The sequence below is a fragment of the Myodes glareolus genome, chromosome 5, assembly GCF_982192425.1.
Source record: "Myodes glareolus chromosome 5, mMyoGla1.1, whole genome shotgun sequence".
In the NCBI taxonomy this organism is placed as follows: domain Eukaryota; kingdom Metazoa; phylum Chordata; class Mammalia; order Rodentia; family Cricetidae; genus Myodes; species Myodes glareolus.
In genome coordinates, this window is record NC_142030.1 from 17,625,085 (window position 1) to 17,649,547 (window position 24,463).

Consider the following 24,463-nt stretch of genomic DNA (forward strand, 5'->3'; position numbering starts at 1 on the left):
GCGAACTCCCTGTGTGTTCTGTGATCCTTAAAATAACCGATAACGAAATGTACAACATGGCCGATTCTGTCTTCATCCACTTTCTTAAGCGTTGGATACTTAGTGTCAACAAGATAAAACAAACCACAAAATAAGTTCTTGCTGTGTATTTATTTAGCATCTCTAGGGGTTTGCCTGTTAAAAAATAAAAATTAACCCTAAACCCACTGGGCTTGACCACAGACCAGAAAGCATATGCTTAGCACATGGCTGACATGTGTAAACGTGAGTGCAGTTAGATATTAAAACCCCAGCAGCCAGGAGAAACCCTCCCCAGCCCTCCCCCTGCCCGCCCTTATCGGAGCAAGCACGCCTTTGATCACACGAGCCTCAGAAGCCTAACAGTATGTTAGCCACCATCTCTACTCTAATTGGAAAATATTTCCCTGTTCAAGTTCAATCAGCATTTCAGATAAATAGGTAAAAGATGCCCAAGAACATGGAGCTGGAAAGAACCTCAGAGGCATATCTGGCTCAAAAGGTTTATTTTAAAGATGAAACGATAAAGTCACGAGTACAAGACAACACGGTTTAGTCGGCAAAGGACAAGAGGGCAGATTTCTCGTCAACTTTCTCCCTCCCGGTTTCTGGTTTTTAGAAGCAAGACCTTTCCAGCAAGCTTCCAAGCCTTCTCTTTTCAGCTTCTGGTCAGTCCTGCCTGAGGCAAGGCTGTGGATGCTTTAGAAATCAAGGGCGCCCCTCCAGAGGAAGTTGCAGGGCACTTGGGGGCCAGAGCTGCGGGGTTGTAAAGGAGCTCTGCTTTCAGGGATGCGGTCCAGAAGTCCTCACATCCTCTTCGCACACGCAAGCCTCAGATTGCCGCAGTCTCGCCACGCGACGGCAGAGTTGCAGGTTTCCAGGAGCCCTAGGGATACGTTTAAAGGATACCTAAGAAAACAGAGCAGAGGTGGTCACCCCACTGGGAAAGAAAGCAGCCCGCTGAATGGTAGGGGGATGAATGCAGGGACCCTGTCCTCCTGTGCCCTGCCAACTTCCTCCCACACCCCGTCATTGGTTATGGAGGGGCACGAGGAAACAACCAAGTAGCATGGCGCACAGAAGTCACACTGACACAGCCACACGTAGAAGAGAGGGCCCAGTTGCTCGGCAGCTTGAGTGGGAATGTGAGAAAAATCATGGGGATTTCACAGCGCAGGTGGAGTTCGGGCACAAACAACCCAGAGTGTCTTGCTAATCATTAGAGATGGCACCTCTGTACAATGTCAAGAAGTGGGATTTCAGGGGGCATTTTCTCCTTTTTTTTTTTTTTTTGAAAAAGACACTGTGCAGATAATACAAATTTGCTTTAAAATCAAGAAGTACAACAGACCAATGCGAGCTTCCCAGGTAAGGGATTGGGATTGGCACCGCCGCTCGTAGTGGCATCACACCATGGCTCCTCCAAGAGTCACAGGCACACGAAGAGATAGGCACCCTGCTCTCGGCTCCATCTCCTTTTGAACAGTAGGCATGCGCAGGACATGCGGGTTCAGAGCTGCTGTTGGATGCGCGTGACGAGGCTCTCTCCGTCCCGGTCATTCTCCCTGCGACTGGTTTTCAAGTCATTACCTGAACAGAGGTGTCAACTCCACATAGGCTGGCCCTGAGGAGAACACGCTTCTCACGCAGCTCCTATAAATCACCCTCTTCTCACTTTAATATCAAGTATGATATGTATTAGAGTGCAGGCTTTGGGCTAGACTCAAGTTGGAAGGCTGTCAAATAAAACACAAAATAGAAAAATAAATCCAAAGTGGAATTTATGACATGAGTTTTACTCCCATTACACTCCACTTAACAAATGCATATGTTTTACAATATCTTTAATAATAATTATTAAACATAGTAAAATACTTCCAAACTTGGCTCATTGCATAATTGTACTTCGAGTGAAAAAAAAATTATCTGAGGCCTTGTCAGTGTGCCACTTCCTCCTCCCCCAGTTTTTAACAGAAGCAGCCTCCAGTGGGATAATCCAAGCTGTGTTCAAGAAGTTGGCAAGTAGGTCCAATTAAATGTGGTTTTACTGTATTCTGGCGTTTGCATATCTAGTTTGCCAAGAAGTAATCTTTCACAAAAAAAAGAAGAAAGAAAAAAAAAGAAGAAAAAAAAGACAGAAAAAAAATTTGCACTGGCCCAGAATCAGACTGAATGGTACAATGTATCATATAACTTTACCCCATGACTAAGATAATCTCTCTTTTTTTTTCTTAAAAAGCTATGGAAAATGTATCATCTATCCATCATATTCCTGTATGAATCACGAAATGCCATCCTGTGTGGGATAGCTTACATTTACACATGACAAAACTGGAACTCCTCGCAATAGTTCTGTTTATTTTAATTATTAAACTCCAAGGGGTTAGTGCTCAGCCACCTGAGATTGATGTATTTATTCAGGTGTACTCCAGTCGGATTATCTGGAGGAGGCTGTAAATGATCCTATTGCCTATTAAATACCCACTTGTCCGAGCAGGAGCCGTACACATTCGCAAGCCTGGGTACCTGGAATTGGGGCGGGGGAGGGGGTACGCTCCTCAGCTTTTGCAACTGAAATGCCAGGCAGTCCCTTTGCAGGTGTTTTACTGCCCCGGGCCTTCATGGAGGGGCAGATTCGAGCAGTCCTTTCCAGCTCACCCAGGCTCCCCATGAACGGCCGGCCGTATCCAAAGTCCAGATGGAGAGCTGTCAACAAAGAGACTCCTTCCGCCCTGCCTACCGCATGATTCATCCCTGGCATGAAGACAGGCCCGGAGATGGCCCCACCACCTTGACTCCCATAGGTGAGCCAGGCAAGGAGCACAGGTGCTCACTCTGCAGGTCAGCGGGAAGGGATCAGGTCCGAAAAAAGGCTGCAAACCTCACAACCTGGCCTTTGTTACGAAGCATCATGAGCTCATTAAAAACACATGCAGAAATGGTTAAACAAAACCCTCTAAAACCTTTTACCAAATCACCAGTCTATTAGAGAGACAGAGCCCTCAGCGAACTCTCTCTCCAATGTGTGCAACGGAGCAGCTAATGTCCTTTGGACTCTTGTCTATGGCATCAAGCAGAGGGAAGGTTTGTGTGTGTGTGTGTGTGTGTGTGTGTGTGTGTTCCCCCCCGCCCCGGGATGTGTGTGTGAGTGTGTGTGTGTGTGCTTGTTTGTTTTTGGTTGCTGTTTTTTTTTTTTCTTTTTAAATTCTTTCTAATTTCTGATTAAATATAGCAACAAATAACCGTTTTTACCAAACACGTATTGTTATGTTCATTGCCTTTTACAAAAACTGATGAAAATTATAAGATTAAAAAGGAAAATTGTGCCATGATAACAAGGGGGGAAAGAAAGAAAGAAAAAGATGACTGTGGCCTGACTGCTTTTGTGGAATGGCACGGCATCAAAGAGGGATGTGGGCAGGCTGAATAGGGACTCTGCAGCCATCCGGTACTTGGCCCTGCTACACATTCACACACGCGCACACGCGCGCGCGCGCACACACACACACGTTGGAGCATATCTTAGTATTTAACGTGTCTGGATAAACACAACACGCAGTGGTACTCTGCTGTTCTGTGGACTTTACCCAGATGCACCGTCCTCCCGGTGGATGGACGCACACCCGTTTGCACGGCACCATGGTGTGGCTGTAACAATACATGGGGCACATCAGTGACACGAGACCTGACTGACACGGAGATGCTTGGGCTCTGACCCGGCATGTGCCACCTTCCGCTGGTTACAGGGAGTTGTGCGCTTGTCTTTTGTCATTCTGTAGATCCGTCATTCCAGTTTTTATACTTAACGATACTCCAGTGAACATCAGTCATAGCTTTTTGATCTTGATTTCTTCATCATTAGGAATGTGGGGAAGTCCGTATCCAGTGCAGGCTTGACACAGCAGATTTTCTCTGAGAAGTCGACGATGCTGTGCCTTCATCCTCCCTTTATCCCCAAAACGAAGTGATGTGGATGGGGCAGCCTGGATTCATCAGAACGGGCACAGAGAAACTTGTCAGGAGGAACCAAAAGTGTGGCATCAACGAGAGAAGGATTGCACATGCATTCGCACCCACAGGCCTACCTGAGAGTGTGTAAGCTTTTCACGAGTATGACCCTTCCTTTCACACAGCCTGTAGAAATTGCTTTCCGTGAGGGCATGCTGGAAAACATAAATAAAGTTGAGATTATTAGTCCTTGATGAATTTAAATTTTTTTTAAAAAAAATTTAGAGTTGGATGGTGGTTCACACCTTTAACCCCAGCACTTGGGAGGCAGAGGCAAGCGGATCTCTGTGGGTTTCTGGCCAGCCTGGTCTACAAAGCAAGTTCCAGGACAGCCGGGTTCCAGAGTAATCCTGCCTGGAAATAAATTGAAAGAAGAAAAGAAGAGAAAAGAAAAGAAAAGAAAAGAAAAAGGAAAGGAAAGGAAAGAAAAGAAAAGAAAAGAAAAGAAAAGAAAAGAAAAGAAAAGAAAGATCTACATTTAAAAAAAAATACCCACATTGCTAGGAAGGCTTTGTGATAGAAAAAAATCTTTCGTAAAAACAACTTATTTTTATAGTAGTATTGTTCCCTAAAACTGACCTAGCATCTTCCCTCAGAGTTCGGTGACCTGCACATTCCTGCTTACACGGTGCCAGGGAAGAGGTGATAGGGTATTGCCACTCTGCTCTTAGAAATGAAGAAACGAATGTGGCCGAGTGGGGCCCCTCCTGTGGCATCACTATGTCTTTCTGATTTTCCTTCAAAGCCTCTTTCCAGTAGACGATGATGAGAGGGGTGAGAGACAGTCTGAGAAGATGGGTCCAGTAAGGGGAAACACAGAGCTCCCACTTGGGCAGCAGAGGAGTTTTGAAGCTCTCGAAGGCTGACACCTCAGCACCTGACCACGCTTCTCCCACGCCTCCCCGTGCCCAGGAACACTCTGGCCAGTCCCCGCCTGGATCCGCCTGCACTGAGCACTGCCTCTTTGTGACTGAACAAATAATATGGGTTTTTTTGTGGGGGGGGAGGGTGGGGGGACTCAAGCAACTCTTTCCTAGCCGGGAACATGTCGGGAACGTGTGAGTCTGGAGGATGCTGTCAGGTTTCCGTTCAGACCCCAGCAGGGTACCCAAGGTGGAGGAAAAGACAGCATTCCCATCTAGATTCCGACAGTAAGTGTTTCTAGCAGACCAGGGGTACGGTAACTGTGAGGGCCTTACGGTGAGCGTTTGATCACAGAGGTGATCTAGCCAGGATGGAGGCTCAGATGCAGCCTTGATCTGAGACAAACCTAAAGCAAGGGATTTGACCATCTCGTGCCTCTAAAGAGAGCAGACATCCATCTTTAACATGCTACCCACCTAAGGTTTGGGAATGTGTGAGGTATTTTGCAAAGACCCAAATCTGCTTCTCTCTCCTTCGCCTTGCCTGGGCCTGTTTCTCATCTGAGTGAATGACTTGGAAGTCACTTCTGTCCCTGCCAGCTTCAAGTGTTGATGATTCTAGGTTAGTCCCTACACATGGCAGCAACCTGTGAGGAGAGACTATCAGACAAACACCACAGACCTTGACAGCATGGAGATCCGAGCCACTCAATCCTTAGGTTTTTTTTTTTTTAAATTTGAGCAACAAAACTCATTTATTATTTTAAAGACAATCAATCCAGAATGAAAATATTCAGCCTAGAGGGCAGATTTAAGTTTTGATTTGTTTCTTGCTTATAAAGCTTAATTGTTATTTTTGGAGAGATTAAAAATATATGTACTAATAAATAAAAAGAACATGAGGATTGATGGCTTCATTCTCTGATGGTCTTATTTGACTGACTTTTAAGCAACACATCAATCATTTAAAACCCTGCCACACTGGTCAAGCCTACAGAACGCCTGCCACATCTTCACTACAGCACTATTTTTACTGCAAGATAAGCACCTTTGCATAACAAACTGAACAAAGGAAGACGAGCTTCCCCTCCCTCCCCTCTGCGCAGAAGTGGCTCTAGCACCTCTTCAAGGCGTCCCTCAAGGAAAATAACACATAAATAGAACGTGAGAAACCACCACATTTTTCTAGACTTCACACGTACTATGAAAAGCAAAAGTTCTTTGTGCCCCAACGTATCCTCTAATTTCTCTGCCTTTTGCAGAGGGTTTTCATCCAGTTTGATGTCATTTCTTGTAAGGAACCCCAGAAATGCCTCAGCTCCCTTATCTTCAGGCTCAGGCCCCCTGCCTGGGTGTATTAACACATAGCTAACTGGTACCCAGGGTGGTAAATAGGCCAATTTAAATTGGAGTTTTCATTTCAAATTTCTTTCTTTCTTTTTTTTTTTTCACAAAATGGTAGAAAGACATGAAAACAACTTGGCTGGAAAATTCAGTTGTATCATGGTGTCAAAATCACTCAGTGAATAAACTTGATCCTCTTGTAGTAAAGAAAAGGACACGGAAACACTAAAAAGCAGAACACGAGGTAAGAATTTCAGCTTGTGTTTCAGCAACAGCCAGACCCGAGGAAGCACCCACCCAGCAGACATCAATTTCTCTTAGATTATTCACTTGCAAAATCCTGGGGATTTGGAAGAGATCTTAAATTTTACATGAGAGACTCTTGTCCTATGACTGTACATTGGCTATAAACCCATGTTGTTTCTCTCTCCTGCCATACTTGAATCTAGAACCTTCTTTGTCAAAGCCAGGTAGAAATAACTTTATAAATCTGACTTTCTTGAGATATGGTTTGTTTTTCTCTCTCTTTTTTCTCCAATTTCTTCTATTTGAAAAGAATTTTAAGTGACAGAGAAATTGCTGTAAATTAGAAAGTGGCTTTTTTTAAAAAAAAAAAAAACAACTAAATCCACATAGATATCAGTAATTTCTATGACTGCTTCAGCTTCAGCTCACCGGCCATAGATTTTAAATTCCTTCAGTATCTTAATTATTGTACTATTGTGCTTTTTCCAAAATGGTCTACAGCGACCTGCTTAAAAGGCATTGCTGTCTAGTAAACATGCAAATATTTCAGTATTACCAAGCCACATATGTGCTATGGTTTTTTTAAAAAAGCACATGTATATTTTCAATCTCTTAAAAAATTTTAAAGAGATTTGAAAGAAAAGTTTAAATGTTTTTACTCTGATCAAAGCTCATCTCAGATCATCAGAAACAAAAAATGTTTGAGTCATTAATAATCTCAGATTTTAAGGTGACATGCATTTCAATGAAATGTATATATCCTTTCTATAGGTTTGAGTAAATGTATTCATACATGCATGATTGGTGCATATCTTGCAAATTCTGTCACATGTCAAAAGTTAGCTCTGGTCTGGTATGACACATAAATAAAGCCATGCTACTCCTTCAAGTTCAATGGCATCTACACATTTTCTATATTAAAACAGATTTAATCTGCTCATACACGTTTACCAATATTAAAATACATTCTTCCATGCTCCATGTCATGTACAACAAGTACACTTTGGACAAACTTGAATATCTGGGACAATGACTTTTAAAGCATGCACACTGACACTTAATAAAGGCCACCTGATTTAATGATTAACTACAAAGATCATAGCAAACTGCATGCGGGTGCTTTCAGTGAACGGATTTTCTGAGTGACCAGAGACTTTCAAAGCCACCCTGCACACACTTATTTAAACTATTCCTGCCTGAATGTGCTACATTTTAAAGCCAAATGGTTTCTGTTTTTGTTTTGTTTTGCCGTCTCCATTCCGAAAATTTAGTAAATTCATGCCTAAAGCTTAGAGAAGGACATAGCGTGTTGTGGGGAATAAGTGACCACAAATTCAAGACAATCTTTGGTTTTAAAAGATATTGTTAAGGCTATCATCCCACATAAGGCTAGAAACTGAAATGAGATTATAAATATCAGAATAGAATTAGGAAAGGTAACTGGATACTCCGTCCCTCTCCCCCAGTCCCTCTTCCAGGTTCAAAACCAACCAATCAGACAAACAAACAACAACAAACCTGATCATTTTCAAGGGTTTGAATGTCTTAAGAAAACTATTCTATATGTCTGAATTACGTGGAGAATTACAACTTATTTAGCATAAGCAGAGACATGATAAAGAATTTGGATTTTTAAAGAAAACTGTTCAAACTATTGCTATTTGTTGATCTATTTCTACATAGCCAACCTTCCTGTTTATAGCAGCACACAAATTTGGAGTTCAGTTTCTTCCACAAGAAATCACAGAAGTCAATAGGTGAGGATTTTTATTTTAAAGGTATTGGTTTGCAAAAATGCCAAAAGCTTAATTTCTGAAGTTTCTCTTAAAATGAATTTCTGAAAGCTCTCAATGTTGTATCTAAGATGTCATTCGATAAGGCTGATGAACAAGGTGGGGACGGCTAGAGACAGAAAACATCTCTGAGCTAAACTGAATACGTCCAATAAGTGACTGCATGTCTAGACTAAGGGATCACATAGATTTTGCCAGGATTCCGCAGGCAAAAGGTAGAAAAAAAATTCTAACATAAGGGACAAAATCCTGTCAGTGTAATAAAGTTGGACTCTAGCCAAAATAAAATTCCTAAAAGCCATTTGCTTTTAAAAAATAAAACCACTGTTTTATTCTTAAGACGACATTATCTCCAGTTTTTAATGGCAGCGGGCTTTAATGAAAATGACACAGCCTTTTTTGTCCCTTACTTCAAAACTCATACTTCATTCACTAACCTTATCAGCAACCGCAAACATTGCAATAATAATCAAAATTTATATTATTATCTACAATTAAAAATTTTCTAGAGGTATGTGTGATTTCCATTGTTAGGTTAGAACTCAAATTTCTAAACTTTTTAGGAATGAAATAGTCAAACAGTGCAGAAAATTTTGAGATCTTAAGACATTTAGAAAATTTATATCGGATTTTTGGGTTTCCCAAGCTTTTTTTAGAATGTATTTTATATGTGTTTTATCTGTAAGACTAGGAAGTTCAAGACTTTTAAAGTAGACTTGCTTATTAGGTTAAAAAAATCCCAGCTATTTCTTTTATAGTATTTCAAAACTAAAATTTACTTGGAAAAACAAGCATTTTTAATACTAATTATTAATTTGAGTTCAAATATTCACCTTTTTCTAACCTCCCAAAAAGCTGTTTTTAGAGACCCATGTAAAGTCTGTTAAGGGTAAGCTCTATTGATTCACCTATTAATCCAATAGCATAATTAACTAGGAAGGAAGTCCCCAACCGGCATCCTTAGCATCTTCTACTTGTCGACTGTCCCCCAGGGTACACCTAGCACACAATGCTGGGCCCGCAGCAATCCAGGGCATAATTGATTATCTGAAAGAAACAGATGTTTTCCAAAGTAAGTGAAACCATATTTTTACCATGCATTTAGGGAACAGCCAGATGTCAAAGGAGAGCCTGATTTTACAGGTTTCCAACTGGATTACATGACAACTGTCTTTCTTCATTGTGGTGAATAAACACGAGATGCTTTCATGTCACATGCCAAATGTGACCATTTGTGTAATAGCACTCTGTGCCCGCTCTGCGGTATTTTAAGAAGTTCTTTCCAAATCACAATCAGAACGCTGTGTTGAGGAACGCATCCCGTGAAGGATATACTAAGGCAGTTCTCACTTAAGACAGTCAATGGAACTGAAAGATATGCCAACCCCCAGCATCTTCGGGAAGCTTTGCATGTACAAGAGAATGAAAGGTATCTCTCCTCACTTACTAACTGCTCAAGGGATTGTGTAGAGGCCAGATGAAAATGTCCCCTTCCTGTGAGATGTTTGTTTAAAACCAACTGTGAGTTGTTACATTTTTTCAATTAAAAATTGAATGTTATCACTTCAAACTGCAAATTATGGCTCGTATTTTATAAAAATCTTTGTGGACGTACAGCCAAAGCCATCAAAGACCTTCTAAAGGGCACGTTTCACACTCTGGATTCCTCATATTAACCTTTTTAAAAAACATAAGCTTTTTGGTGTAATTATATCTCAGACAGTAGTTATGTAATTTCCATATTTGTCTTTAAGATTGGGAGTTATGGGCAGTTTAAGATTTGATATTTATACAACTTCAGGACCTGGGCCCCACTGCAATCTACAGCCAGTGTGACAATCTCCCAAAATCCCATATACATGTGTTCTGTCAATTTTGCAGGCTAAGCAGCCCTTACCCAACAAGACAGGCAAATTGGGGTATGGGAATGACAAAGAGGAGGGAATAGTTCTTTCTAATGATGCATTGCTTAAATGTTTTAAAATTAGAACTTAAACACTAAGATCTTTTGAGTTCTGGTAAGAAAAACGGACATACGCAGCTAATCTTGAACCACCGAATGCCTCCTAATTCAATTGCCTAGACTTCCACTCATTAGCCAAGCAGTGTTCCAAATTGAGACATCCGGTCTCCTTCAATTTTCCACTTAAGCCAGAACATGGGAGAATGGATTTGACCAATCAACTTAGGATAAAACCATGCATGGAAAGTGACTTGCATTGTATATGGGTTAATAGCTGTGTTACTTATTATGAAAAACCTACCTTGCCACTTGAAGTTCTTTGTATTCACGGTTTTCTACAGTCTTTCTACACTGTAGAAATGTGTACTTGGTGTCTCCTTAAGTGGTGAGCCCATGCACATTTCAGTTTGGGGGACCGACCCTGAAGCATTCTAGTAACTTCCTAACCTGAATAAAACTGATGTTAAGATGAAGATGCCATGCATTATAAAGGCTTCAAAATCTGTTATGCGATCATAATACAAAAACCACACAGAGAATTCTCAGTTCATATAATTTATTGCAGTTAGCACACAGTTTAAAAATTCACCAACACACCAATAGTACAAAACTAAACAGCATTATAAGTTATTCCCCCTCAGGAAATAAAACAACTATGATTGTCAAAGCTAGATGTCAGCCTAAGATTTAGAACAAAGGAAGAATATGAAACTAAGAAAAAGAAAAAGCAATCACTCACAATGACCACAAAAAAATTCCAAAAAAGTCCGTTCTCTCACAGACACTGATTGTCTTCTCTAAATTAATAAAGATTATTTTAACATAAACTGTATTAAAAAAAAAATCTAGAAACTCTTCAAGTAACTAAATATAATGCTCCAAGGCCATTTTCACAGCTTTTTTTGTTTGTTTGTTTGCTTTAAATGCCATTACAGCCAAATTAACATACATTTGACCAAATATTTCCAAAACAGTCCAGCAACACACAATGGAGTTTTCCATTCAGTATCTTAAGCACAAAAATAGGCTATGTTTACAGTAGTTAAGGCGATCAAATTTTAAACAAAAGCAATTAAAAAAGAAAAAGGGAAAAACAACATTTTCCATGCTACTCCCATAGACCTTATTTGTAAGTGCAAGACAGGAAAACAAACACTGTGCAAAATGCTTCTCCCCTGCGTGCTGGTCAGTAAAACCACACGGTGGGCTGCAGCCTCTGCTGCCAATACACATACTCTACTGACCCCCTTCCCCACGTCAATCAAGGCAGTTCAGTCCTTTCAGCCTGGGGCTTTTTCAGTCCATAGAATCTTTTCATGAGTAAGGGGGTAGGGGGAAGGAAAGGAAATAGGGGAAAAAAAGAAAAGGGAAGCCAAGAGAGGAGAGAGAGAGAATGACCTATGACCTATTGTCAATTTGTGCAGTAGTTATTCTAAAAACGCTCAGCTGGGTACATGTGCACACCTAAACTCTGAGCTGGCATGGGTTCTGTGCAATTCCAAGTGTGTTATAAATGCACACTGCACATGCAAATCTTTAAGCCGTTTGTAAACATTTATATGTTCCTTGTAATGTAGCGAAGTTATCAATTTGCAGCTTAAGTTTTTATTCAGCTTAACAGTTTCAACTTAAAGACAGTGGGAAAAGTCAATTTAAATTATATAAAATAAAAATAAAAACAGTGCATTTACGTTCTTCGTAACACCAGTTTTTTCCCAAAATGGTGCTATTTTTCTAAGGAAATTAAATAATTTTAAACTCACTCGTTGAAGTTATACAATGCAAACAAAGACAAAAAATATATTGAAACTCATGCATTTCTGTAGCGTTAATATTTACTTTTCAAGACTCAACTAAGAGCATCAACACAACCTGTCAAGTTCTCTGACACCCCCCCAGCCCGTGTAATCAATTACAGTATACAAGAACAGTAATTCACATTTTAAACACACAGTTCAACACTGCTGAAGCTGCAATATCCTTTTTCGTCTCAAGCAAACCTTCACAGAGACAGTCCCAGCGACCCAGTGTACTGTCAGAATCTCTCACTGGGAACTGTCAGAAAACCAGAAGTTGCCACAGAAAGTTTTAAGTCAACTGCTTGTTTAAAAATAGATAATCCAGCATTTCAGAAATTTTCCATTTGGGTCTAAAAGCATTCAGGTTTCCAACAGCCAGAAAATATTCATGCAATTTGAGACATATAAAGAGGCTAATAAAACTGGAGGGAATTTCTACTTTGAAAACAAAACAAAACAATGTAGGGCACAAGAAAAGCGCTCAAGACAATGCAGTGTTTACAAAATTAAGCCATATGAAAGCATTTTGAGACAGAACCATTTGTTGAGGAGGATTTATTGGCTGACTTGGCCCACCCCTCAAAGAAAAGACACCTCTCTACTTCCGACTTGCTCTAAAGTTTCTTTTATCAGAATGCTAAATTAGTGAGATTCTCATGCTATTATTCTAAAGTGCAAAAACAAGTTAAGATCCCAACTTTTCAGTTCCAGGAAACAAGACTGCTTTTAGACCGTACCACAACTATATAGAGATCTATGTATATATATGTATATATATATATATTATTTATATATATATATAAAATTATTTCCAAAGTTCTTGAGAGCTATCTTCTAAGGTCCAGTCTCTGACAGTGGGCAAGCTCAGTGGTTCACTTTTGACCGACAAGGAGTTCACCAACTCACAGTGGAACTTGCGGATGTGTCTGTACAGGTCTCCCGACTGCGTGAACCTGCGCTCACACCACTTGCAGGCGTGGGGCTTCTCGCGGGTGTGCACCACGGCGTGGCGGCTCAGGTTGTGCGAGTACTGGAAACTCTTGCCGCACTGGGTGCACGTGTAGGGCTTCTCCCCCGAGTGAGTCCTCTCATGGCGCTTGAGGGTGTACATGCAGGAGAAAGTCTTCCCACACAGGGAGCACGTGGGCACATTGACATCGGCGGCAGGCTTGCTGCGGATGCCATCCTGCTCGCGGAAGTGCGTGCTCAGGTGGATCTGCAGGATGTGGGGGCTGGGGAAGACTTTGTTGCACAGGGGGCACATGAAGATCTGGCCCGCGGGGCTCAGGATATTGGAGACATAGGGAAGCAGACTGCTCTCCATGCCCCCTTCCACCTGGACCCGCTCGCTCTCTGGGGTCATCATCTCATCGTCGCTGGCTTTGTCCTCCCGATCCAGCTCCCTCAAGACCGAATCCTCCCTCAGCGGAGCCAGGTGGGCTGGCTCATACTGTACCCTGTTAGTGCTCACACTCTCTTTCACAGTGCTATGTTCCATGTCATAGTCATTAGTGCCAACATCACTGTCATCACAGGACGCCTCTTTCTCCACCTTCACCTGCACCAGGTTGCTTCTCAGCACGTCCTGTGAAGAGAAATAAGAGCTGTTCAGATTTTCAACTCCTGAAAGGCTGGACTTGACAGACAGGTCCAGCACACAGTCAACATCTGCCGAATCCCTCACGGAGGTGACAGACCTCTGGGACAAAGACTCTGTTGAGCTGCAGGGGCTGGCTACTGTTTTTCCAGCTGCTGTGGCGTGTGGCTCGGCCTCTCCGCCAGCCTGGGGGATGCCTGCTGAGTCTGAGGGCAATCGCATCCACATGTTCCCAGGCTCAGCTGCCAAGTCCCTTTTGCTGGGTAGAATGTTCAATTTCTCATCTTCACCTTCATCTTCATCACTGGGCAGGTCACCTGCCATGTGGCTGCTGCCGTCTGAGAGGCTCTCGACTTTGTCTGAACAACTTGAAGCGTCTTCTTCTTTTTTGGTGCTGTCTGCCTCTGTGGTGGCTTTCTCTTTCAGCTTCTTTTTGCAGACTTTGACAATGTCATACATGTGGAGATAACTGGCAGCTGCTAGCACGTCCTCAATGGGCAAGTCTTTGAACTGGAGTTTCCCTTCATACATGAATTCAAGCAGGAGAGCGAAAGCGGGGGCTGTCACAATGTCGCTGTTCAGATGAACAATGTCTCTTTTGTCCAGCTGGTCCTTGTAAAAGAGGTGGAAATACATGCTGCATGAAGCCAGTACAGCTCGGTGCGCCCGGAACTGGGCATCTCCCACCAGAACGGTGCAGTCACAAAGAAAGCCCTGATGTCTCTGCTCGCTCAGACACTGCAGCAAATGTCTGCTGTGGTCTGGAAACTCCATACTGTCTTCATAACCTGGGGAAAAAGGAGGTTCTCGTTAGAGCCTGCTTAGGAGTTTAGCCTCTAGACCCCACTCTAAAAAAATCCACCTTAGTAGTGGAGAGTTTCACGTCTATGAATTTTAAATCAGGCTCACACCCCAAAGGACTCCCAAGTCACACAGGCGACCTAAATGTACTTGCCAAGGACTCCCTCGTCCTTCTCAGAACTCCTGGTCAAGTTTAAAGACTTCCTTTAGCTATAGCCTACTACTGAGAACAAGAATTCAGACCACTTCCAAAAGAAATTTAACCAACTACTCATAAATGACATCCCACAAAACCTACAAGACAGTTTTGCCTTCACAGGAAAAGAACGGATACTAACAAAGCAAAGTTCCACACAAATTCTGTAAGAGTCAGGAAAACTTGCCCAATCATTCTTTGTATTTTATCACTTTTCATACCTGACGACTTAGAAAGCATAGACTGAACACACATACACATTTGGCTGAATTGAGGGGGAAAAATGAAATTGCATAATTAGTCCAGAAATCAGCAAACAACTTACTTTTAAAGTCAGAGTGTTACAACAACAAAAGCCCTGTGTATAAGAACAGATGTTGGTGCCGTAAGATTTGCAGGTACTGCACACGCAGGAGATCAGTCGGAACTGCACCGACAGATGGGAAAGATCATCTTTACTATGAACAAATCCAAACATTTTTAAAATGAATGGGGGGGGCTGTTTCTTTGTAGAACAATATTATTAGCAACTAGAGAGGCTGTTAACTTTGAAAATTCTCATCGAAATTTTGATCTTCTACACGGCAAAACAAACTCCATATTAAAATTAAACTTTTCCCACTATAAAATGAGGTACAAAAACTTCATAGGTTCAATATTTAGTATTTTTTAAAAGCCTTTCTAGAAAAAAACACTTTTTCCACCCCTGGCTCTGCCTTACCTCACCAACAGAAAATACTTTGTTTCAATAATAACTTGATATATTTTGCTTTCCCAGTAGCTCTGTTCTTTCAGTTATGCATCTTTGCCTTGTTTTCTGGCAAGGGAGGGTGGTGAATGAGGGAAGGCAAAGATCTGGTCAAAATTCAACTGTAGTGGCTGAGGATAAAGAGAGCCCACTTCCCCATCCAGTGAACAGAAGGAAGGCTCCCAGTCATTCACCTCAGCAAGTGCATCTGAGGGTGGAGATGGAGTCAATATTCAGAATTGGCTTCCCTCCTTGTCCACACGATGCTAAGACAGTGGAACTTTCATCCTAACCTCGGATACCTTCGGAAAGACACCACCAATAGAATAAACCAAGATTTACAAAACAATCACTTTAAGTGCCCCACAGCTAACATCAATCCTAATCCTGGAGAGGGCTAAAAATAAAGATTGGAGGGCAGCTCACAAGGTAGCCGTGATCAAATTAGGAGGCTGAGAGGACAGAGAGGGACGAAGAAGGAAGCTTACAAGCATCTGATCCAGCTGACTGTGGCCATATGGCAGCTGCTGCCCAGATAAAGAGATTAAGAATAGAGGAGTGCGATTACAGCTGTCTGGCCAATTCAGGCAGCTCGAATCTACAAGTTCTAAATTAGTCGCTAACACAGAAACTCCTGCAAATAATTATTGTTATGCTGAAATAAAAGATCTCTTAAATATATATTTGAAAGAGAAATGAGGAAACTGGTCAAACTATTCTCTTAGGGACAAAAGTTGTCTTTCTTTTTCTCCACCCCCCTCCCTTAAAAAACAAAAAAACCAACAACAAAAACCCTCCGGTTTCAAAAGCACTACAGCTGTATGCTGCTTTCAGCAGTGCTTGCCGAATGTTTTGAAGAATAAAGTTTCACAGTGGAATTAATTACACAACAACCTAGCTTCTTAACCAGAATAATCTTCTCATATAAGTTTGAAAGCTGGATTCCAGACAGTTTACTGTTTCTGCCCCCCTCAAGCAAAAGGAATCTAAACAGCAGTGAACAACAAAAGGCATCTTAATCCAAAGTGAGCTCAGAAAGCCATAGTCCAAAGCCTTTCTTGCCATCTGAAAACTTAAAATATTTCTATGTATTAAAGTTATTTCCTTGTTCAAAGAAAAGAAATAAAAATTTAAACCAAGCGAGTCCAAGACTTTCAGCTTCAGGAAGATCATCACTTCATGCTCAATTTCACATATTATTTAAAAAGTGGATTAGAAAAGTAATGCGATTTTTTAAAAAAAAAAATTAAATAAAACACCCAAACAGAAAGATGCTCAATCTAATCTCTTGCTACTCCTACCTTTAGGACACATAAACTTGATTAAGTCCTTCCCTCGGAGTCTTGCTGGCTCCAGGTCTGTTACATCGGTGGAAAAAAAGCAGACTAAGAGAGACAGATGCAAAGTGGAGATGATGTTGGAGAGGAATGAGATACCTTCCCCAGCACAGATCCGCACACACTAACTCCCTGTCTGTGTGTTAGAATAAAAGGCTGAGGGATGGCAGGCTGTCAGCTGCTCTGACATCATGTTCAGATGGAAATGCTACCTCCAGCTGTGCTCCTTTAATGCCATATGCTACTCCTCTACACTCCTGCCACCAGCTTTTTCTTAGGAGAACTTTTCTCTTCTGTTAGTATAAACAAAATACTTCAAAGTCTTCCTTTTCCCCCCCAAACTTTCGAACAGAAGAAATTGAAAAACTCAGCATATGGAGTCCTACTGTATTTATGGAATCGCAACACTTCTGCCTCGAGTTGGTGGACTGGCTTACATATGACAGCACACTCAAGCTCGGTGCTATTCAGGAAACCCACATTCACTTTTATTCAACTCCAACGTCTAGTTTCAAAGGCAGCTTAGGGGTATTTTTAAACCAACCCATTTGACATCCCAGTCCCATTTCAACGTTATTACAGCATGTTTTTCCCCCTGCTGAGATAAATGGTAGACATCTCCAAAATGTTGGCAGACTTATTAAAAACTATTACTTCAGCGTGGCTCACCTTATTATTTCACTCTTACTTAGCAACTTATCAGCAACTACCTCCCAGGAAAATAATTCACACTGCCACCGTGAATGCAAATTTCCATCCTCAGCATCAACAAACTGAAACTGCACTTTTTGAAATCCTGGAAAGTATTTCAGTCCAATAAGGCAAATTAATAAACCGAAACAACCTGCTACAGTCTCTTAGGATGACTGTGTGACCACTTCTCATTTTCTGCTCAGAAAAGGCGTCACTTTGTCTTGTCCTTGGTCTCTATCACTTTGGGGGAAGGGGCTGTAATCACCCGGAGGGGTGGGAAGCCAAGTGTAGACTCTGGGAACTTTCTTGTCCTGGAGTTTGTGGGTCTTTTCTAATGGCTGATGAAATGTTAATGTAAACGGGGCTGGGCCGACCGATCCCTGCAATGTGCTACGACATCTATGAATGTCAGGACACATCTCCACAGACTTGGGAGGTCGAGGAGTTAAAAAAAAAAAAAAACAGAAATTGGGGCCTGAACCGCAAACGTCCCAACCCGGGCGACAACCACTTAGGCTCGCTTTAGAAAACCGAGGCAAGGAGCTGGAGAACAAAACCCCAACTCTGTCCTGCCCTCGCTCACGACTCACAAACCTAACTTTCTCTAACTTCGCGGTGAATGACATAATTCTGAACTCGTTCTGGAGGCACACTATGCAGATACATTACTTCCCTGCCACACACACGCCCTCTTCTCCGCAGATGCCCTCGCCCCATTCCAATATATCCGACATTAATCACCCCGTTTACCCAGTGGGGTGGTGGTGGGGGTGACAGTCACTCACTGGAGCCCCAAGCACCGCAATGGCCCGGAGTCATCCACTCCACAGACCAACCCGTCCAAGTCTCGCTACCGCGGACCCACACGGAGGTTCTGTGAGGTTTGGGGTTTTGTTTCTCGGAGGTGGGGGCAGGGTGCCCCGGGTGTGTGTGAGGTTTGAGTGGGGGGGGAATGCAAATCTTCGCGCAGTTCGCCGTGCATAAAGCACTCAGGGAAAGAGGAAGGGTGAAACCACCGGGAAGGAGGTGCAGGGCACAGAGCCGGTGCAGCAGGAAAACACCTTCCACAACGGCCGAGAAAACAGACCCGGGTCGCGGAAACAACAAAAGAAAAGTCGCAAGAAGCGGCGCGGCGACCGCTCCCCCGCCGCCGCGCGCCAGCCCCCGGGGCCTCCCGGCAACCGCAACCCGGGCGCCGCGCCCTCCCCCTCCCCCGGCCCTGCAGCTGCACCGGCCCCGGAGCCGCGGTCGTCCCGGGCGCTGCAGCTGCGGCGGCCCGGACCCCTCCCCCGCCCGCCCTCCGCACCGGGAGGCGCCGCCGCAGCTGCACCGAGTCCGCCCCGCGCCGCAGCTGCACCGGCCGGGGAGCGCGGCCAGGCGAGGCGAGGCGAGCCCGCACCGCACCGCACCGCTCGCCCGCCCTCCGCCGCACTAACTAACTCCGCCCGGCGGGAGCCCACGGCCGGCAGCGGGGCAGGGCGGGCGCGGGGGACTCACACGGAGCGGCCCGAGTCGCCGCGTCCCCGCCGCGTCCTCCTCCTCCTCCTCTGCCGCCGCCGCTGGACTTGTGGGCGTCCTCCGCCGGCCCCCGCCCGCCCGCCGGCCCCGGCCCGGGCCCCGCGCGCCCCCGCCGCCCCCCGCCCGCGCTGGCAGCCTGAGGCGCGCGGCCGAGCCACAGGGCCCCACTCTTTCAACGGCTCCCCATGGCAGCAGCCCAGCGGCGGCCGCAGCCTGCCAGACGCACGGGCGGGAGCGGGCGGGCGGGCGAGCGCGGCGCCGGGCCGGGGGGCGGGGCGGGCGGGGCGCGGGCGGGGGGCGGACGACGCACACGCACGCACGCGGCGGCGCGGCCCAGATGTGGCCCCGCCCGGCCGGGCCGCCCCGCGCCGGCCGCTCAGCGATTGAGCGAAAGCGGCGGGCCCCCGGCCCCCGGCCCGCCCCCGGTCTCAGCTTCGCCCAATAGGAGAGCGGCGTTTTGGGGGGGCGGAGGAGCGACGGGACAGACGGGGCGGCTCGACGAATGATAGTGGCGGGCAGGAGCTGCCGCCTGCTCGCGCCAATCGCAGGCGGCGACTGTTGGGTGGGCGTGGTCTTTCCGGGGGGGCGGAGTCCGCGGGCCGTGGCGGCGGCGGCGGCTGCAGCGGCGCCCCTCTGGGTGACTTGGCCGTGAGAAAGTGAAAGGAGCCCTCAGGCGGCGGCGACAGCTGCGCGGGGAGGGGCCTGTTTCCAGGCTGGAGACGAGCGCGTTTTGGGGGTGTGGAGTGAGTGAGTCCGCGTGCCCCGCGACGGCCATAAGTATACTTTTACACAGGGCAGGTGTCCCGGGGAGACCGAGCGCGCGGGGCCGCAGCTGGCCTGAGCCGGCCTGGGGCGGCTGGATCTGGCCCCCCCTGTGGTGCACTCTTGGATCGCGTCCGCGGGGACGCGCCGCCTCCGGCCTGCGGTGTCGGCCGCCAGGTGCACGGGGGCCGCTCGCTTCGAGCGGCTGCGAGAGGCGCCTTTTCCCAGCGTCCTCCCTGCAAGTTGCAGCTGCGTTTCTCTTCACGGTCCCCGAGTCCCGTCCGTACTCACGGTGACAGGCAAAGACATTGCCCCGAGAGCAATCTTGGAGCTTTCCAGTGAGATTGATACTTAGAGACGCTTTAGCCCGTTTCTTAATTGGTACTTAACGAGCCAGGGCTTTACCTCCCGGAGGGGGAGATGTTGTTTTGTGTGGCGCTTCCCTCCCTCCCTCCGGATAAACTTCCTCCGTCTGTAACCTGTTCTTTGTAGCTAACCTGTGTTGATCAAGGAGGAAATGTAGAAAGGTTTTGCTCTCAAGACAATGGAAGGCAAGAATAGCACACAAGTAAAGTTGGGTGATAAATGGGGAAAAGGATGATTCGAGACAAAACAGAAAACTGCATAGCGAGGAAGCCAACACACTAGTAATTGTCTAAATGAAATGTGTTTACTCTGTGCTAAGTGGACTCAAACTGGCAAGCCCTGTTGCTAACCAACTCGCCGGGACTCCTTGCAGCTGAGCAGAATCTGCTTTGTCTTTCTTCCACGTAAAGAAGTTGAAAGTAGTTGTGTGGACAAATCAGACATATTGAATTGTTAGTGAAGAAACATACACCTAGATACACAAAATTCCTACAACTTTGGTATGCTATTAGAAACGGCAATGGTTTCTACTCTTTCCTCCACCCTCCTACGTTCTCATGATGGATTTCAGGCGGGGTCACAACTGTTCCAGATCCCAACCCAGTCCGAATCTGTTTCAAGATAGATGAGTTTACAAGTGGTTTTTGATTTGGTTTGGGTTGGATTTTTGAGACAGAGTCTCTCTACTGTCCTGGAACTCTCTCTATAGATCAGCCTGGCCTCGAACTCAAAGAGAGCTGCCTGCTTCTGCCTCCCAAGCGCTGGGATCAAAGGCGTGTGCCACCACACCCGGCTACAAGTATTCTTGGTGAAATGAAACACACTTAAAAAAAAAAAAACCACAAAAAGGAATATATGTGTTTCGTGGAGAATTCACCAGGTTTAAAGGGAAAAAAAAGACGTTTTTATTCATAAAGTCATTTCTCACCAATTAAAATTTAACAATAAGGGAATATGTAAAGTAACTGATAATGCCAGGATAGCAAACCATAAATTTATAAGAAAACTGGAACATTTGGATTAGCCACCAAAACTTCCACCCAGTTTTATGGTCCCCAGAGGAAATCACAGCTCTGACGGCGGGTTTCTAGAATGTACCTGCTAGTGGAGCTGATGGTTCCAGAGATAGACAGAAGATACTGGTGGGTCAAAAGTCATAAATATCTTTTGGTTTACTTGGGGCTGTGTTTTCTTCCAAGCTATAATTAGTATCCACTTTGAGAACTGAAAAGTATGTCCAGGAAATACAGACAAAATGGATATTTAAGGAAGCCAGTCTGTCACCCCTTATTGCTTTGACAGTCTTATCCAAGGTCTCTGGTACAATTGTATTTTCTCTGCCCCTTCCCCCTCTAGCTTCATTTAAATTGTCCTAAAAACTTATTTCGCAAATGGTACTTTCAATTCTGGTTGAAAAACATCAACAAACAAAGTAGATTGGCACCCGAGGTACCTCTACAGAAGGGCTACTGTTGGTATTCTGCATCCATCGGATCCATGAAAGATAGAGTCCCAAATAACTCCCTTGGTATGTTTCTGAAGCTGAGGTCTGCCTCACTCCTATACGACAGTCTAAACAAATTGACCATGAAACAGAGAGACTTGACAGAGTCCACTGTTTTAAACCTAACAGACTACTCCCAACACCCACCTCACACTGGAAGAACAAATAGGCAGAAAATCCCAACACTCATCTGTTGGAGAAAACATGCCATTGCTTTCTCTCTGGAGGAGTGGCATTGCGGCACAATTCTGATTCAAGCTTTTCTGGGAATTCTGATATTTAAAAAAAAGATACAAGAGACTTCTTGCTAGGGAACAAGTTTTAAGTTTTCATAACATGCATGTCAAACAGTAACAGTCTAACAGAATAAACATTGACAGATCAAATAAAAATTGATTTGATGAGCAGCTCCATAAAATGAGTGTCTGGGTTTTAGATGTGAATCACAAGTTAGAGCTTTGAAAAAAACATCTTTGATTTTACTGCTGGTAACATAATCATGTTGAAAGGTATAAAAGTAAAATTTAACCGTTGGATTCATAAGCTTATCGATTTCATGTATAGTTGGAATTTTTACTAAAAAAACTTAGAAGCAAACAGTAAAAGGTCACATAACCTAAGGTGTGTAACAACTGTTACAGGTATAAACGTATGGCTAGAATTCAACCTGATTATTTTATTTATTTATTTTAGATAAGCACTTCCTGTATTGCCTAGTACCATGTTTGGCTCTGGTTTTCATCTATAGCTCTGTAGAGAAAAGGCACACTAAAATAAAAAGTTTGTTCAAACTTCTGTTAAATTCACTGCTTTCCATACATAGCATGGGTAAGACTCTCTGAGCTTCCTGTTTCTTTTTGAGACAAATACCACTATGTAGCCCAGGCTGCTTGGAATTTGTAATCCTGCCTCAGCCTTCCAGGTGCTACAACACCCATCTCCTGCCCCACCCCCAACCCCTCTTGTGACTTAGGAGAAAGAGCAGGTTGGTTTGGTCTGAAGGGAGGACTGGGCACAGAAACAGAGCTGCAGCTAGGAGTTGGAAAAGTAAATGAGCTGCAAGCCACACCACAGTGGTGGACAGGGCGTATACTCCTTAATGGGTCTGTCTCTGTCTCTGTCTCTCTCTGTCTCTCTCTCTCTCTCTCTCTCTCTCTCTCTCGTGTGTGTGTGTGTGTGTGTGTGTGTTTCAGTGCAAACTACACTTGGTGCCAGTAAGGTGACTCACTGGGTAGAAGCACTGACTGCGTAAGCCTGAGGACGCTCCTTTTTTAAAAGCCTGATGGGTGGGTAGGGTGGAGAGTGTCTGTAGCTCCCTGTAACTCCGGAACTCCAATAGTGAGAGGCTAGAGAATCACCGGGCTTCAGGGCTAGCCTGCCTGGAGTTGGTGGTACAGCATCAAAAACAGGACAGACTTTACCTTAATCTGGAAGGTGATTACCCTACTCCTGAAAGTTGTTTTCTAACCTCCACATACATAGTATGGCATGCACTCACGTGCATTCACACACATACAAAATAAACAATGTTTCTGTTTAAAGTTAGGGTCTCACTATGTAGCCCTTACTAGTCTGGAACTTGCTGTATAAGACCAGGTTGGCCTTGAACTCACAGAGAACTTCTGCCTCTACCTCCTTAGTCCTGGGATTAAATATTGGCCATATTCAGCCAATAAAAAAATGTTTTGAAACACTTAAACACATGTGCACACATTTATGATTCTGTAGAGCACATAAACCAAATCATTTCCGAGGCTATGGCATATGTGGTTAGGAAGCTACACATTAAAGTCTTGAACTGATTGCCCAGCATTGGAGACAATTCCTTTAGATTGTCAGCCCCAAAGCCAGAAACAACAAGAGAAACTCTTGGGGAAAGATCCTTGCACGGAGTGTAAGGGCAGTGGGGTCACCTCTGTTCTGAGAGCAGAGTGGGAACCACACCCAGAACAGCTGGGGGGTGAGGGCGAGCGAAGCAAGCAATGCCATCTTCCCAGATGGCTTTCCTGGAGTTCTCAGCTGCCTACTGTGAACTGGCACGCTGACGGTGCGGTGACTGAAGGGGGCCTATAGTTTAGACTTGCTTGGGACCAGGACTCCTTGCTTCAGAGACTTCAGGAAGAAAGCAAATTTCGGTAGCTTTTTAGCCCACAATCCTTGTCTCAGTTTCTTTTCTCTTTCATAAATTATTTTATGCCTTGTGTGCATACAGTGGGGCTTTAATAGTCAGCCTTGTTCTTGCTTCATCGTCTCCATCGATTGCTTTATATACCATACGAGGCCACCTCCCCCCCCACATGCCCACAGCCCTCCCAGTTACACTGGCGATGGCACTCAGGGACTTATATATGCTAGGCAAGCGCTGTGGCACCCACTGGCATCCCTAACTCTACCCCAAGTTGGATTTCTTCTTTACTAAACAAAAAATTTGCCTACCATTTCTTAATGGGAGTGCAATAACTTAGCATTTATTTCAACCTAAACAAATTAAGCTGGTATAGGCAGGGCTGCCATCCTTGAAGATTACACAGAACCTCCTGAAACCAGATGTTGAAATGTTGAAGGCACATTAATTTGGATCACTAAAAGGTGAGTTCATTTCATCTGTCGGTTTTTCTTCCCCAGACTGGATTATTTGTAATAATCTTGCTTGCATAACTTTTCCAAATGAGTAACTTGCAGCAGGAAAGAGCTGATATGACCTTAGCGACTAAGGATATCAATTTTTCTGGGATCCCATGAAATATGTAATAAATAAAAGTGATTTGCTTTGCTTTGTAAAAAGAATAAAAATTCTAAAGATGTAAATGCTAGTGTTCATGATTGCATGTGGCCACTTCTGTTGGGTTGTGTCGAATACAGGGTACAAATGAACACAGAAGAAGGTAGTCAGGTGTTTTCTTCACT

General features: G+C 44.4%; 1 protein-coding gene and 2 long non-coding RNA genes across 7 annotated transcripts; 1 reads left to right on the top strand and 2 right to left on the bottom strand.

The window, feature by feature from the left end:
* Positions 1–507: 507 nt before the first annotated feature.
* Positions 508–4,912, bottom strand: LOC125401976 (uncharacterized). Of its 2 annotated transcripts, none has more exons than XR_015001242.2 (5): positions 4,606–4,912; positions 4,104–4,181; positions 2,504–4,001; positions 1,370–1,754; positions 508–927 (listed from the first exon to the last, which is right to left on the bottom strand). It is a non-coding gene; the product is annotated as an uncharacterized LOC125401976 (long non-coding RNA). The 2 variants fall into 2 exon arrangements; XR_007232505.3 differs by having other exon boundaries at positions 2,545–4,001; positions 4,606–4,908.
* On the top strand, positions 2,705–4,220 carry LOC146894832 (uncharacterized). Its single transcript, XR_015001243.2, has 2 exons — positions 2,705–2,822; positions 3,881–4,220. It is a non-coding gene; the product is annotated as an uncharacterized LOC146894832 (long non-coding RNA).
* A 5,862-nt stretch (positions 4,913–10,774) lies between the features above and the next one.
* Positions 10,775–19,057, bottom strand: Zbtb18 (zinc finger and BTB domain containing 18). Of its 4 annotated transcripts, none has more exons than XM_085687646.2 (3): positions 18,904–18,950; positions 16,678–16,761; positions 10,775–14,419 (listed from the first exon to the last, which is right to left on the bottom strand). In XM_085687646.2, exons 2-3 carry the CDS (start codon positions 16,688–16,690, stop codon positions 12,840–12,842), a joined length of 1,593 nt encoding a protein of 530 aa, XP_085543772.1. In that variant the 5' UTR covers positions 16,691–16,761; positions 18,904–18,950; the 3' UTR covers positions 10,775–12,839. The 4 variants fall into 4 exon arrangements, with proteins under 4 accessions (XP_085543772.1, XP_085543774.1, XP_085543773.1 ...); XM_085687648.2 differs by lacking the exon at positions 18,904–18,950 and adding an exon at positions 15,571–15,678 and having other exon boundaries at positions 16,678–18,524; XM_085687647.2 differs by lacking the exon at positions 16,678–16,761 and having other exon boundaries at positions 18,904–19,057.
* Positions 19,058–24,463: the final 5,406 nt, after the last annotated feature.